At 54.2% G+C, this 14138-nt stretch overlaps 1 protein-coding gene across 1 annotated transcript in view; it reads right to left on the reverse strand.

Moving 5' to 3' along the window:
* Positions 1-6788: 6788 nt before the first annotated feature.
* TNIP2 (TNFAIP3 interacting protein 2) overlaps positions 6789-14138 on the reverse strand; it is an 81369-nt gene continuing 74019 nt past the window's right edge. The window contains exons 5-9 of the mRNA XM_007953515.1: positions 13264-13545; positions 9239-9328; positions 8636-8902; positions 8218-8337; positions 6789-7025 (exon numbers count right to left, since the gene is read on the reverse strand). Coding sequence (XP_007951706.1) covers positions 6789-7025; positions 8218-8337; positions 8636-8902; positions 9239-9328; positions 13264-13545 — 996 coding nt within the window. The remainder of the gene's footprint in view (positions 7026-8217; positions 8338-8635; positions 8903-9238; positions 9329-13263; positions 13546-14138) is intronic.

The following is a 14138-nucleotide window of genomic DNA, read 5'->3' on the forward strand; positions in this document are numbered from 1 at the left end:
TGACTTGAGAGAAATAAAGAGAATTCTAATTATTATGAACTGTATGTCAATGAACAGAATAACGTAGATGAAATGGACAAATTACTAGAAGCACACAACCTACCCAAATTGACTCAAGAGGAAGTAGAAAGCCTCAACAGACCCATAACAGGTGAAAAGAGTGAATCAGTAATCAACAACCAAAAGAAGTCCTGTAGTAGATGGTTTCATTGGGGAATTCTACCAAACTATAGAAGAACTGACGGGTGATGAGACTGAATTAGTGATCAACAACCACTAAAAGTTCTACAGTAGATGGTTTCACTGGGGAGTTCTATGAAACTAGAGAAGAATTGACACCGATACTGTTCCAACTCTTCCAGAAGACAGGGAATGAAGGAATACTCCCTAATTCATTCTGTGAAGCACACATAACTCTGATACCCACACCAGAGAGACTCCACAAGAGAGAACACAACACAATATTTCTTATACATGCAGAAATCCTCAACAAAATACTAGCAAACAGGATCCAACAACGTACTGAAAGTCACATGAATCAAGAAGCCTTTATTCCAGGAGGGCAGGAATGGCTCACAGAATATCAACCAACGTAATACACTACAGCAATAGAATAAAGGAAAAAGAACCACGTGATCATACATATGGATGCAGAAAAAGCATATGATAAAACCCAACCCCCTTTCTTTATGAAAACCCTAAAGACTGAAATAGAAGGGAAATATGTCAGTATGATTCAGGATACGTGAATAGCCAACAGCCAACCTTATACTTAATGCAGAAAGACTGAGTGTGTTCCCCTTGAAATCCAGAACAAGACAAGGATTTCTGCTTTTCACAGTATCTATTCAATATTGTATTAGAAATCCTGGCCAAGAAAAAGAAAGAAAAGGTATCCAGGTTAGACAAGAAGTAAGATTACCTCTATTTGCAGATGATATGATCTTACATAGAGAAGTCCCAAAGAATCCACAAGAAAACTTATAGAGCTAATAGAAGAATTTAGCAAAGTTGCATGGTACGAGGCCAACAAACACAATCATTTGGGTTTCTGTACATCAGCAGTGAGAAATCTGAAAGGGGAATTAGGGAAACAATTCCAATGTCAATATCTAAGAATACAAAACGTAGGGATAAATCTGACCTGGGACATGAAGGATTTACACAATGGAAACTATAAAGCATATGCTGAAAGAGGTTCAAGAGTTAAGTCAATGGAAAGATGGTCTGTGTTCACGGATAGGAAGGCTTACTATTGTTAAGATGCCAGTAGTACACAAACCAATGTAAAGTTCAACACGATCCTGATCAAAATTCCAATAGCCTCATTTACAGAAATAGAAAAAGCAATCCTCAACTTTATATGGAATGGCAAGAGGCCCTAAATAGCTATGGCAGTGCTGAAAGAGAAGAACAAGGCAGGAGGACTCACACTTCCTGATGTTAAAACACACTACTGGGTGCTCTGGTAGCATAGTGGCAAAGGCACTTGACTGGCTAACCGGAAGGCTGGCTGTTCAAACCCACCAGCCACTCCTCGGAAGGAAGATGGAGCAATCTACTTTCGTAGTGATACTGCCTCAGAAACCCAAGGAGGGGTCGCTATGAGTTGGGTCCGACTTGATGGCACATAACAACATGTAGCTACAGTGATCAAAACAGCCTGTTGTTGGCAGAACAGTAGGCGCACAGACCAGTGGCAAAAAACGGAGAGTACAGAAAGAAACCCACACACCTACGGTCAACTGATCTTTGACTAGGATTTAACAGGGGAAGAAGAGTCTCTTCAAAAAATGCTACTGGGAAAACTGGGTTTCCATGTGTGGAGAGTGAACCAGGATCCATGTGCGGTAGTTAAAAGTTGTATGTCACCTTGGCTGGGCCTGGTTAAGTGGTTGGGCAGCTGGTGGTAGTTAGTCCCCATGACGAGACTGGCAATTGGCTCCATGGTGGGATCTACCACAAGCAACTGAGTAGCTGCTTTAGGGATGTGGTCTGCTTCCTGTGTATAAGTAGAAGCCTTGGGAATGGTCTCTAGCTTATGGCACGCTTGGACCCTGCATGTAGCCATGTTGTTGTTCAGCAGCCTGCCATGCTCTGCCAACCTTGGCACTTACAATGGACTTAAATTAATGGCCTGCCATGTGGTTTGGTAACATGGGGACATGCCTTTTTACTTGTCAACCTTGGGCTTGTCAGTCTCAGCAGCCAGCAGCTGTCTGAGTGAAGAAAAGCCTCCAGCTTCAGTGGGCCGGGAGCAGGAGGCAAAGCTGGACCCCAAGGTTGAGGGGCTTTCACCCAGCCCCTAGAGCCTGGCACTTTGAACTCAGACTTAAAGCCTCCAAACTGAGAGAATAAACTCCTGTTTGTTAAGGACGTCCCATTTGTGGTATACTCCTGTCAGAGCAGCACTGGGGAACCAGAACACTATGCCTCACACCACGTATAAACACACATTCAGAATGGATTAAGAACCTAAACGTGCAAACTAAAACCATAAAATGCTTAAAGGAAAACGCAGGGGTAACACTGTCAGGCCTAACTTTTAACAATGAATTATCTAATAAATGCAAGACAAACTAAATAGGACCTCAAAAAAGTTAAGATTTCTTTATAGATTTTACTTAAAAACTGAAAAGATAAGCTACCAACTGGGAAAGTATGTTTCGAAACCATATAAAAAACCAAATTCACTGCCGTTGAGTCGATTTGACTCATAGTGACCCCTCCTTGGGTTTCCAAGGCTATCTCTCTATAGAAGTAGATTGCCCAGTCTTCCGAGAAGTGGCTGGGGGATTTGAACCACCAGCCTTCTGGTTAGCAGTCAAATGCCTTAGGCACTACACCACCAGAGCTCCTAGAAACTGTATATCCAGTAAGAATCTAATAACCAAGATATATATGAAGTTGGACAATAGCAAAAAGACGACCCAGTCAGTTTAAATTCCCAGTGCTCCACACAAAGGGGATGAGGGGATCTACTTGTGTAATTTATAGCCTTGGTAACCCAACGTGGGACACTGTTAGTTGGAATCGACTCAGTGGAAGTGGGTTGGGTTGGGTGTGATTTTCAGTAAAATGGGCAAAGGACTTGAATAGGCAATTTGCCAAAAAGGGCAAATGGCCACCAAACACATGCAAAGATGCTCAGTGTCATTAGCCATCAGAGAGATGCCATCTTACTCCCACAAGGATGGCAAAGGTTTTGAAGAAGGTTAAGTAAATGTTGGCATGGACGTGGGGGCACTGGAACCATTACCCACTGCTGGTGGGAATACAGAGTGGGATACGTGGCAAAGAGAGTGGCAGCATCTCAGAAACCCAAACTACCGTCAGTCCGCTGCCATCAAGTCAATTCCAGCTCCTAGCACCCTTGCTCCAAACACTTACTGATGAAGTTCAAAGACTACAGCCTTCAGTGTGGAACATTAGACAAAAATCCTCACAACTGGACCAAGAAGCAACATCATGATAAGTGGAAAAAAGCTGAAGTTATCAAGGATTTCATTTTACTTGGACACACAATCACGGAAGCTGCCGTCAAGAAATCAAAGGACATTGCATTTGGCCTATCAGCTGCAGAAGATGTCTTCAAAATGTTAAACAGCAAAGGTGTCACTTAGAAGACTAAGTTGCACCTGACCCGAGCCATTCTTTCCAGTCACCTCATGTGCTTGTGAAAGCTGGACAATGAATAAGGAAGATCAAAGAAGAATGTGATACATTCAAATTGTCATGTTAGCAAAGAATACACCATGGAAAGCTAGAACGAACAAATCTGCCTTGGAAGAAGTACATCTGCATGCTCCTTAGAAGCGAGAATGGCCAGACTTTGTCTCTTGTCCTTTGGTCATGTTGTCAGGAGGAACCAGTCCCTGGAGAAAGGTCTGTGTTTGGTGAAGTGGAGGGTCAGTGAAAAAGGGGAAGGCCCTCAACGAGATGGAGCAGGATGTCCTCACGTGCCGTCGAGCTGGACCCGATTCATAGCAACCCCTCCTTGGGTTTCTGAGGTGGTATCAATATGGATGCAGATTGCCCAACCTTCCTTCCGAGGAGTGGCTGGTGGGTTTGAACTGCCAGCCTTCTGGTTAGCAGTCAGATGCCTTAGGCACTGCACCACCAGAGATCAGCAATGTAGGTGCAACTATGGGCTCCATCATGGCACTGATAAGAGCTTGGTGCAGGACCAAGTCGTGTTCCATCCTGTTGTACGTGGGGTGGCTGAGTAGGAGCTGGACCTAACAGCACCACACATGGGTAGGACTGGTGCATGTTACTATTAAGTTGACCTTTGTATTGTTCCACAGTATCTCATGGCTGGCAGGAGTTCTGACTTACAGTCCACGCTGCCTGGTAATCACGTGGTGTTAGGGGCCATCTTCTTGAGATCGTCTGCTTCTCCACTGGCCCTCTACTTTACCAAACACGAGACCCCCCCTCCAGGGTCTGGTCCTGCTGACCACACGACCAAAGTGTGGGGTGAAGCCTGGCCGTTTTCACTTCCAAGGAGTGTTCTGGCCATACTTACTCCAGGACAGGTGCGTCCGTTCTTCCGGCAGTCGAGGTATTTCCAGTATTCGCCAGCAGCACAATTCAAAGGCACCAATTCTTCAGTCTTCCTTATTCACTGTCCAGCTTTCACATACACAGGAGGGTGAGTGAAAATAACCATGGCTTGGATTGGGTGCACCTTAAGTCTTCAAGGTGACGTGTCTCTGTTCTTTAATGCTTTCAAGTAGTCTTTCACAGCAGATTTGCCCTGTGCAATACTTGTCTGATATCTTGACTGCTGCTTCCATGGGTGTTGATGGTGGATCCAAAAAAATGAAATCCCTGACAACTTCAGTCTTTTCTCCTTTTATCGTGATGTTGCTCAATGGCCCAGTTGTGAGGATTCTTGTTTTCTTCATGCTGAGGTGCAGTCCATACTGCAGACTGTAGACTTTGATCTTCATCAGTAAATGCTTCAAGTCCTCTTCACTTCAGCAAGCACTGTTGTGTTACCTGCATATTGGAGGTTCTTAATAAGTCTTCCTCCAATCCTGATGCCACACTCTTCTTAATAAAATCTATTTTCTTGGTTAGTGTTGGCTTGACTTTTGTATTGTTTTTCATCCTTTCCATCCTTTGTATGTCCTTACCTTTCAAAAGGTGTATCTTTTGCAATGGGTACAGTTGGGTCTGTCTTACTGTTATCCAGTTTGACAATCTCTGTCTTTAAATGGGAGTGTTTGGTCCATTTATATTTAATGTAATTACTGATAATTGGGTTTGTCTACTAATCTGCCATTTATTTTCTATTTGTTTCATCTTTTCTTTATTCCTTTGTTTCTCCTACCTTGCCTTGCTTTGGATGAATAAAAAAAAACATTATTAAATATTTTTACATCAAATTTTTAGTAATTTTTATTACTGTTTTAGTACACTACAGATTGCAGTGTGCTTCCTTAGTGCATCTTCAATCAATGCAGGAGTTTTTCTGCCCTCCCAGCCACCCTGGGGGTCTCCAACCAGATAGCCTGGAGTCCTCAACCACACCCCGGCAGAGCTGCCCGTTCCTAGCAGTGCTGGCTACATGGCTGGGGAGACTCTGAAACCCGTGGCCTCTCCACGTCTGTCATCATCAAGATGCGGACAGGGACTCTCGCTGACACTGTAGGGTGGCGTGTCATCACCAGAGTGTCGCCCTGAGCTGGCACCAGCAAGTGCCCAGGGAGGGATGGCCCGTGCTCTGGAGCAAAAGGGGAAGCGGGGGTGCACAATCCCAGTCAGGCCGTCGGACACTCAGGAGCTCAGAGATCTGTCCTCTCCACCCCTCCTGTCTCTTCATGGCCTGACTGGAATGGACACAGGTGGGCCCTGGGGCCATGGGCTGGTGCTGCTCCATGTCCCCAAGGCCACTGCGTGGGGCCCACACCAGCCCTGACCAGGTCCCCTGGCCCTCCAGGAACAGATGCAGTTCCCCAACATCCAGGACCACCCGCACGTGAACCTCCGTCCTTCTGTCCCCCAAGTTCTGCCTGGAGCAAAGGTCTCGAGGGCAGGAATTTGCTGCCTCCGTGGATCAGTAAAAGCAGAAAAGCCTAAATATTGAGCTCCTGCCCCCATGCCCAGGCGACCCCTGAACAGCAAGCTGGTCGCTCTGGCTGACCATCATGGCGGCCTGGACAGGTGGGCAAGCCCAGCACCTGGGAAAATAGGGAGACCCCTGTGGACCCCATAGCCCAGTCACCACCAGGACATCTTATACAAAAATAAGTGAAGGGGCACAGAGTTGTAACTTCTAGGCATAGGGAAGGAGCAACTGCCCGCAGCACTCGGCACAGATGAGGTGGCCGCGATGGCTGGCCCTACCCACTGCCACATTCCTGTGTGTCCTGCAGACAGGCTGGGCTTCCACTGTAGGACCCTGCGTGTCTGTGGGGCAGGTCCCCACCCATGGCTGCCAGGCCCAAACCCAGTCTGGCCTGGACTTTCCACACCACAGGCAGCTCACCCCACAACTGGCCACTTCCAAGAGCCCCCACCCCGTCAGGGAACCCAGGTCTTGACAGAGCGCCACCCACTGTGTGCCAAGCACTCCCACTTTGTACATGGGATGGCCACACTGAGCCAACATGGGCAGAGAATGGCCCAGACAGGCACACGAAGGGCACAGGGACAGAGAGTGGCAGACCTGTGGGCACACGAGTGGGTGCACGGTGGGTGGGCATAGGCGTGGCTGGCCTGGAGCACCTGTGGACGGTGGCCACGTGGACAGCAGTGGGACAGATAGCGGGGACGCAGACTCACTGGCAGCACTCAGCCACGTGCCTGAACAGCTCCTCCCCTTGCTCGTCACTGAAGTACTGCAGGCAGTGGGGACACTGGAGGTCCCCTTGGCCCCTGGGGTCTGTGTCGGGGCACCCACCCACTGCGAGGGCCTCCAGCCGCGGGGACCCCAGCCCCACTGGGCTTGGGGCATCCGTCTCCAAATCCTTGGGCGAGCTGCTCATGGGGCAGGTCTGGTTTGGCTCCCTGGTGTCCTGCAAGAGAGGCCAGAACCACTGACCCAGCGGTGGGGGGCCCGCGAGGCAGGTGCACTGTTCACAACGTGCTCCAGCTGTGTCCCCTGGGCCCCAGGACCCAGGGCCTGGCGGTACTGGTGAGTGGAGCATTCCACGTGTCGGGTAAAGCCATGTGCATTCTCCACAAGCCCCAGAATGAGGGACAGTCCACGGGGGACCCCCACTCCCACCCGAGGGACACCAGCCCCAGGACACGCCCCACTGTGGGGGCCCAGAGACTCCTGCCACCTGGTCCTGCACCTGCTCACAGGGCGTTCTTGACACTGCTACCCGTGCCTACAGTCCTGCTGCCCTGGTGTGGTCGACACCCCACCCTGGGGCCACGCACACAGCAGGTGTTCCACAACACCTGCAGGACACCTGCAGGACACCCACAGGCCCAGGGACCATAGCAGCTGGGGAGTCAGCCGGGAGCATCTTGACTCTAGTAGCTTCTGTGGCCTGAGCCACGAGGCCACCCGTACGGCCTCCATCCAGGGCCATGGCCTCCTGGTGGCCACAAAGGCCAGAGACCCCACTGTCCAGGCCTGGGTTCTCACCTACTCCAGGAGGGCCCAAGGACACGGCCAGACTCCCGAGGCTGCCAGGCAGTGGGGGCAGCAATGGGTAGGGGTCTGGGTAGGGGCACCTGTGCAGTCAGGTGGGCACCTCTTTATGAACCTGGTGGCTTGGGGGACACAAGCCCGCCATGCCCCCCCACCTCACCCATGAGAAGTGACGGCTGCTGCCGTGGGCCCTCCTGGCCCAGGGCAGGGAGACCGGGGAGGGAAGGTGGGGACCATCCTAGGGGGAGAGGGCCAACTCGCACCCACCCCACAGCAGCAGTGAGCCCCTCGCTCCAGGGCTCCCAGGAGGTGCTCGTGAGCCGGCTGTGAACACGTCCCTGCGAGTGGCTGGGCCCTCAGCACCCTCAGTGCCCACGGGCTGCGACCCGCGTGCAGCACGCACGCTCCTCCATCCACACACCCACCCCGCCTACCTCAGCCTCGGGTAGGCACCTGGGACACACAGGCACGGGTGGCAGGTACAGCCCGGAGCTGAGGGACCCTCCTGACACCCTCACGCTGCAAACGAGCTGAGCCAACTCAGAAAAGCATGACATGCGTGCAAAGAACAGCAAGCAGGAGCGTGTTGCTGCCACGAGGCCCACCTGTCCCCGAGGCAGCTGACACTGCAGGGCGGCCACCATGCTCTGGAGCTCCTGGATCCTGCTCTGAGCGCGCTCCCGGTCCGCCCGCTCCGATGAGAAGTCGTCCTTGTACACGAGGATCTGCAGGAAGACAGGACAGTGGGTCCCCGCTGCGACCACCACGGCATCTGCTCAGGAGCGGACCGTCCCACCCCTCCTGCCTGCCCTTCTAGCTGCGGGGTCAGTACCTGCCCTGCAGCGGTGCCCTGGGCCCCTCTCAGCTGGCCGGGTGTCCAGCGCCGCCCCCAGGCCCCACGCGGACTGTGCCGGCATCCGTGCCCCCGGCAGCGCCCCAGGGCCCCAGGGCCCATCGCTGCCCCCAGGCCCCACGTGGACTGTGCCGGCATCGCGCCCGCGGCGCCCCGGGCCCCACGCGGACCTGCTGCTCCAGCATCTGTGCCCGCTCCATCACAGCGTCGTAGGCTCCCCGCGTGGCCGCCAGCTCCCGCCGGGCCTCCACGCACTTGTCAAGTGTCTCCTCCAGCTGCTGGTTGAGCCTGGAGATCTCCTTCCTCAGGAGCGGGGCCGTGGAGGGCCCCTCGGGCTGGCACAGGCCCTGCAGTCCCCGCAGTTGGGCCTGCAGCGCCCGCACGTACTTCTCCCGGCCGGCGTCATACCGCTGCCACCTGGCGTTAAGGTCCTCCACCTGGGGGGGCAGCCCACGGGCAGGAGGGGACTGTCAGGACCCCTCAGTGGGTGCCGCTCCACGTAGCAACCCCCACAGCAATGCTCTGGGACTGAAGCAGACCCACCACGACGCCCCCCAGAAGTAAGCCACCCCCCGAGCAGGGCCTGTGCCCCCTTCACATCACAGAATGTCTGGGGCACGGGGAGCATCATGGGGTACGGGGAGCATCGCGTTCTGTCCTGTATGGCCACACATCCAGGAAGGTCAGGCCCCTGGCACCATGCAGACCAGCCAGGAGGGCACCCCCACAGCAAAGCAGACAGCCACCCCGCCTGATGAAATGGGGTGACTCACGTGAGCGACCTTGGCCTTCAGCTGCCGGTTTTCTTCCTGTAACTTCTCAACCTCAGCCTGGACGGGGGCGTCCCCGCTGGCGTGCTCTGGCTGCCGGGGGAAGGGACAGAGGAGTTACCGCGTCACCACGCTCGGCCACACGTGCCCCAAGGCAGCAGTGCTGGGCACATCACCCCCCGGCCTGGAGGCTGGGGTCTGAGGTCTTCAGAGGACCTGGTGTAGGGACACATGGCCATCGTTCATCTAAGCCGAGATGACAGGGAACCTGACGTCGCCCAGCAGAGGGCCGGGGGTGGGAAGGCCTCAGGTGTCACCCTGCAACCACCCACCCTGCCTGGCCCAGACTCTGGCCTAGATGGAAGGTCTCCTGGGCGTGACACTGTCTCTGTCCACGTGTGAGCTGTCCGCCTTTTAAACTTCCCAGATTTAAGCATCCCAAGGCCAGAAGGATCCTTGGGTGGCCCAATGGCTAACACACTTGGCCGCCAACTGGAAGGTCACAAACCACCAGCCGCTGCACGGGAGAAAGAGCCGGGGTGACCTGTTCCATGGGATGACTGCCGAGGGGGCCCTAGGAGCAGTCCCACCCCATCACACGTGGGGTCGCTACGGGTCAGATTAACTCGACAGCACCAACCCCAACAAAGCTATGAAGGGTCCCTGGGTGCCACAGACGGTCACACTCTCGGCTGCTAAACGGAGAGGCTGGAGGTTTGAGTGGCCTAGTGCCTAAGGCACTTGACTGCTAACCAGAAGGCTGGCGGTTCAGACCCACCAGCCACTCCTGAGAATGAAGGTTGGGCAATCCTACTTCCGTAGTGATACCGTGTCGGAAACCCAAGGAGGGGTCGCTATGAGTCAGATGCGACTCGATGGTAGTGCGTTTGGTTTTTGGTTCAGAGGCACCTTGAATGGACTACTGGAAATTCAGCCTTGGAAAGCCCCAGGGGGAGCCATGAGTCAGGGCCGTGATGACAGCTGGCAACCCGCAAAGCCTACAGCATGGCATCATCCCACCTGGGACCTGCCTGCCCCCTTCAGGCCCACGACCCGGTCCCGTCTACAGTGGTAATCCTCGGGCACAGCCATCTAACCTGTGCTGTATGGTAAAAGCAGAGGACAGGGTCCCCTAAGCCACACCTGAGCCAAGCCTCGCAACACAGCACAGGAGACAGTTCAGAGAACGCACACTGGCGCCCTAGAAGGCCAGCCAACACCAGCAGGCAGGAGACTGCCCACCGGTGACAGTAATTCCAAGAATGCTCCTGGACGGACAGAGGCAGCAAGTCCTAACAAACCGCCCGGGGACTCAGCCAACCCAGCGCTGAGGGGACAGTGTCCCCACCACCAGTGGGCTTTGTCAATCCCACAGGAAAGGGCACACAGTGACACCCACCGAGCAGGACACCCTCCCCCGGACGGAAACTCTGTCCCTCCCCAAGTTCCCCTTTCACAGAACTGTCGCACTGAGGCCACCCTGCTGACAGGGAGGGGACTGAGGGGACTTTCTGACAGGAAGGGCATGTGGGCTGCTCCCAGAACTTCTCGTCAGAAAGCCTATCTTGTATCAGTTCACTATTGTAAAAAGTCAGGGAAAAGTTTACACACGCAAGGAAACTTTCTCTGTTGGTTACTGGGGAGGGGAGGGAACACTGCTAGACAGGTAGAGACAAGTCCTGCTTCAGGTGAAGGGAAAGGCAACATCCCAAATGTGAGTGATTGACACGGTGGCACTGAGGAAGAAGTAAACAGGTACACGGAAGGTACAGACAACAGACAAACCCTTCTACATGTACATGACCATGTTACCAGTGATAACAATCTACAGGTAAGTAGATGGGTGGGCAGGCTGAATGATCAGATCTGTCTAGGCAAAAGGGAATACACCCCTGACCATATACAGGGTTGGGAGCCGATATTTCTACAGACGTATCTGGATGTGCCGTAAGAACATCCAAATACATAACAGAGCTGACAAGGCGCAAAGTTATGATAATTTCTTGGCCACAACCAACCACCCTGAGGAAGCAAGTAGTTGGACCTGTGGGTTGGGGACCATGGTCACAGAGGACATCAAGTTCAATTGGCATAACACACTACACAAAAACATCGTTCTACATCCTACTTGGGTGAGTAGCGACTGGGGTCTTAAAAGCTTGCAGGTGGCCGTCTAGATGCAGTGATGGGTCTCTCCTCCTCCCAATCAAAGAATAAAAACAAAGACACATGGAAACAATTAGTCCAAGGGACTGGTAGACCATGCGATCCTCAGCCTATATGACCATGAGACCAGAAGAACTAGATGGTGCCCGGCTACCACTGTCAACCACTCAGAGGGGCATCAGTGCAGGAGATCCTGGATCGAGTGGGAGAACCATGTGGAACAAAACTCAAAATCATCATAAAGACTAAGTTTACTGGCCTGATAGAGCCTAGTGAGACCCCCAAGACATGGCCCCTAGCCAACCTTCAGGTCTGCAACTGAACTCACTCCTGTGGCTTCCAGACAAGCAACAGACAGGCACATGGGGTGAACATTAACATCAGGTACATAAGCTCCTTGGAGCGATCAATCGTGGGAGAACAGAAGGGCAGGATTTTCACAGGAAGACAGCTCAGGGGGCAGGACTTAATAGGGAAGAAGGACACAGGGAAAAGGTAACCACAGGGAGGAAGTGGGAGGAGACTGTGGGGAATTGCAGCAACGTCATGAAACAGAATGTGTATGAACCGCTGTATGGAAAATAATTTGCTCTGTAAACTTTCACCCAAATCACAATAAAGTTAAAAAAGAAAAAGCAAGCAAGCCTGTCTCTGTGGGGACCCAGGAGGCTGTCCCCAACAGGACATGGTACATGGGACATGGCCCCCACCCCACCCCACCCCCGACCCGGCCTAGATCCTCATGCCTCCTCGTCTGCCCAACACAGACTGTGAACCCACTGGCAGGTGGGGCAATGGGGAGCAGACAGACAGACGGACAACGGCTCGGCTCGCAGAGGCCATGACCCCATCATTCCCCTCCCCCGGCCCTAGACCCCTAGTGCCTTCTGCTCCCAACACCCCTGCCCAGGTGCCCCCTGGTTTCCTGCGTCCCCTCGTGGCCCTACCCTATGCAATTCCTGATGCTGAACCCCACGCCCCACATGCCCTCAGCACGCAGCCCAAACCCACCTATCCTGGGGCCCAGCTCGCAGGCCCGTCACGCACACTTCACGGCCCCCACAGTGCCTGGCCCTATCTGTCTGGAACCACGGCCATCTGGTACCCAGCACCTCTGTGCCCTGTGTGGCTGAGAGGGCGCGGCCCAGGGCTCCCAGGCCTGGAGGCCACAGCTGTCAGGCCGCTTAGACACCAGGCCCGCCCAGGGCCCACACACAGCCCCTCTGACCCGTGCCTGGCACTGCTCAAGGTAGGGCCTTGGAGGCCCTGCACTCCCGGCAGCCTCCAGTCTCCTCAAGAAGCACCCCGGCTCTTCCTTCTCCTCCCAGTGGGGACTGCGGGGTCAAGGTGCCCTGACGCACAGCCAGCCAGGCGGCATGGGGCAGCCATGCCCAGTGCCCCGTGCCCCACTCTGCTGACCCCCTGGTGCCCATGTCTGTCAGCGATCGATGAACCACGGAAGAGGGACCAGGCCCAGAGACCACTCATCCCTGCTGGGGTGGACTGAACCGTGTCCCCCCAAATCTGTGTGGGCATCCCACCCCCATTCCTGTGGGCAGGGCCTGCTGGCGATCAGGGTTTTTCCTGTCCTGTCAATGAGGCCAAAGCAGTGCTGGGTGGGCCCTAAACGCCATCCCTTCTGAGAGGCAGGAAACGCAGATCCACACAGCAGTGCACAGAGGCCCGGGAAGGCCACCAAGGGGCAGAGGAACAGGGTGGGAGACCAGGGTGTGCCCCAGAGCCGACAGCACCTCCCTGCCAGCCGGCCGCCGGAAGCTGGACCCAGCCCCCAAACTGCGAGCGAGGAAGCTCCGTAAAGACACCCACTTGCCCCCTCTGTTGCAGGAAGCCAGGCCACCCACCTCGTCCAGGGTCCGCGTGCCCCCGCCTGCTCGCTGCTTCTCCTCCAGGCACCATGCCAGCTGCTGGCACATGTGGGCGGTGGCGGCCAGCGTCCTGCGCAGCTGGTGGGCCTCACTGGCCAGGGAGCGGCACAGCACGTCGCCGACGGCCCGGGCCCGCGCCTGCTCGGCCACGTTCCTCCGCAGCAGGGCGAGCTCCTCCTCCGGGCCGCCCGGGGGCTCCGTCGGCGCGGGGGCTGCCCTCTCCTTTTCCTGCAGGCGTTCATTCAACCTCTCGATCTCCTGTGCGGAAGTTCAAGAGTCAAGTTCATTCAGTGGCAAAAAGCAACGCTGGGGAAAATGTTCCCACAAGCGATGGGGCACCCAGCCCGGGGGCCCCACCGCGAGAAGTTGGCTTTGGGACCGGTATCGACTTTGGGGATTATCAGCCTACAGCGTTCTTTCCTGAAACGCCATCTGAAATGTTATTTTCACCAGCAGGATCTGAGATTTAGATTTTTGCATCATGAATTACCCACTGTCTCAAAGTCAAGCGCATCTCTGAACGGCCGGCGGAACCAACCCAAGCACTTCTTTGAGAAAAAAGTCCTTCAACTTAGTATTTGTTCTAGACCCAACCCGAAACGTGTCCTCTCCTGTTTGCAAAGAAAATCAATCAAAAAACCACTTGCCATCAGGTTAGTTCCGACCCACAGCTCCCCTAGAGGATCCCCCAAAAAGCCTCTAAGGCTGTAATCTTCACAGAAGCAAAGACCAAACCACACCCACTGCCGTGGAGTCCATTCCGACCCACAGCGCCCCTAGAGGACAGAGTGGAACTGCCCACAGGGTCTCCAAGGCTGTCAATCTTCACAGAAGCAAAGCCCAAACCACAC

This window comes from Orycteropus afer, unplaced genomic scaffold (assembly GCF_000298275.1).
Source record: "Orycteropus afer afer isolate SDZICR_OR568_19922 unplaced genomic scaffold, OryAfe1.0 scaffold00398, whole genome shotgun sequence".
Classification (NCBI taxonomy): Eukaryota; Metazoa; Chordata; class Mammalia; order Tubulidentata; family Orycteropodidae; genus Orycteropus; species Orycteropus afer.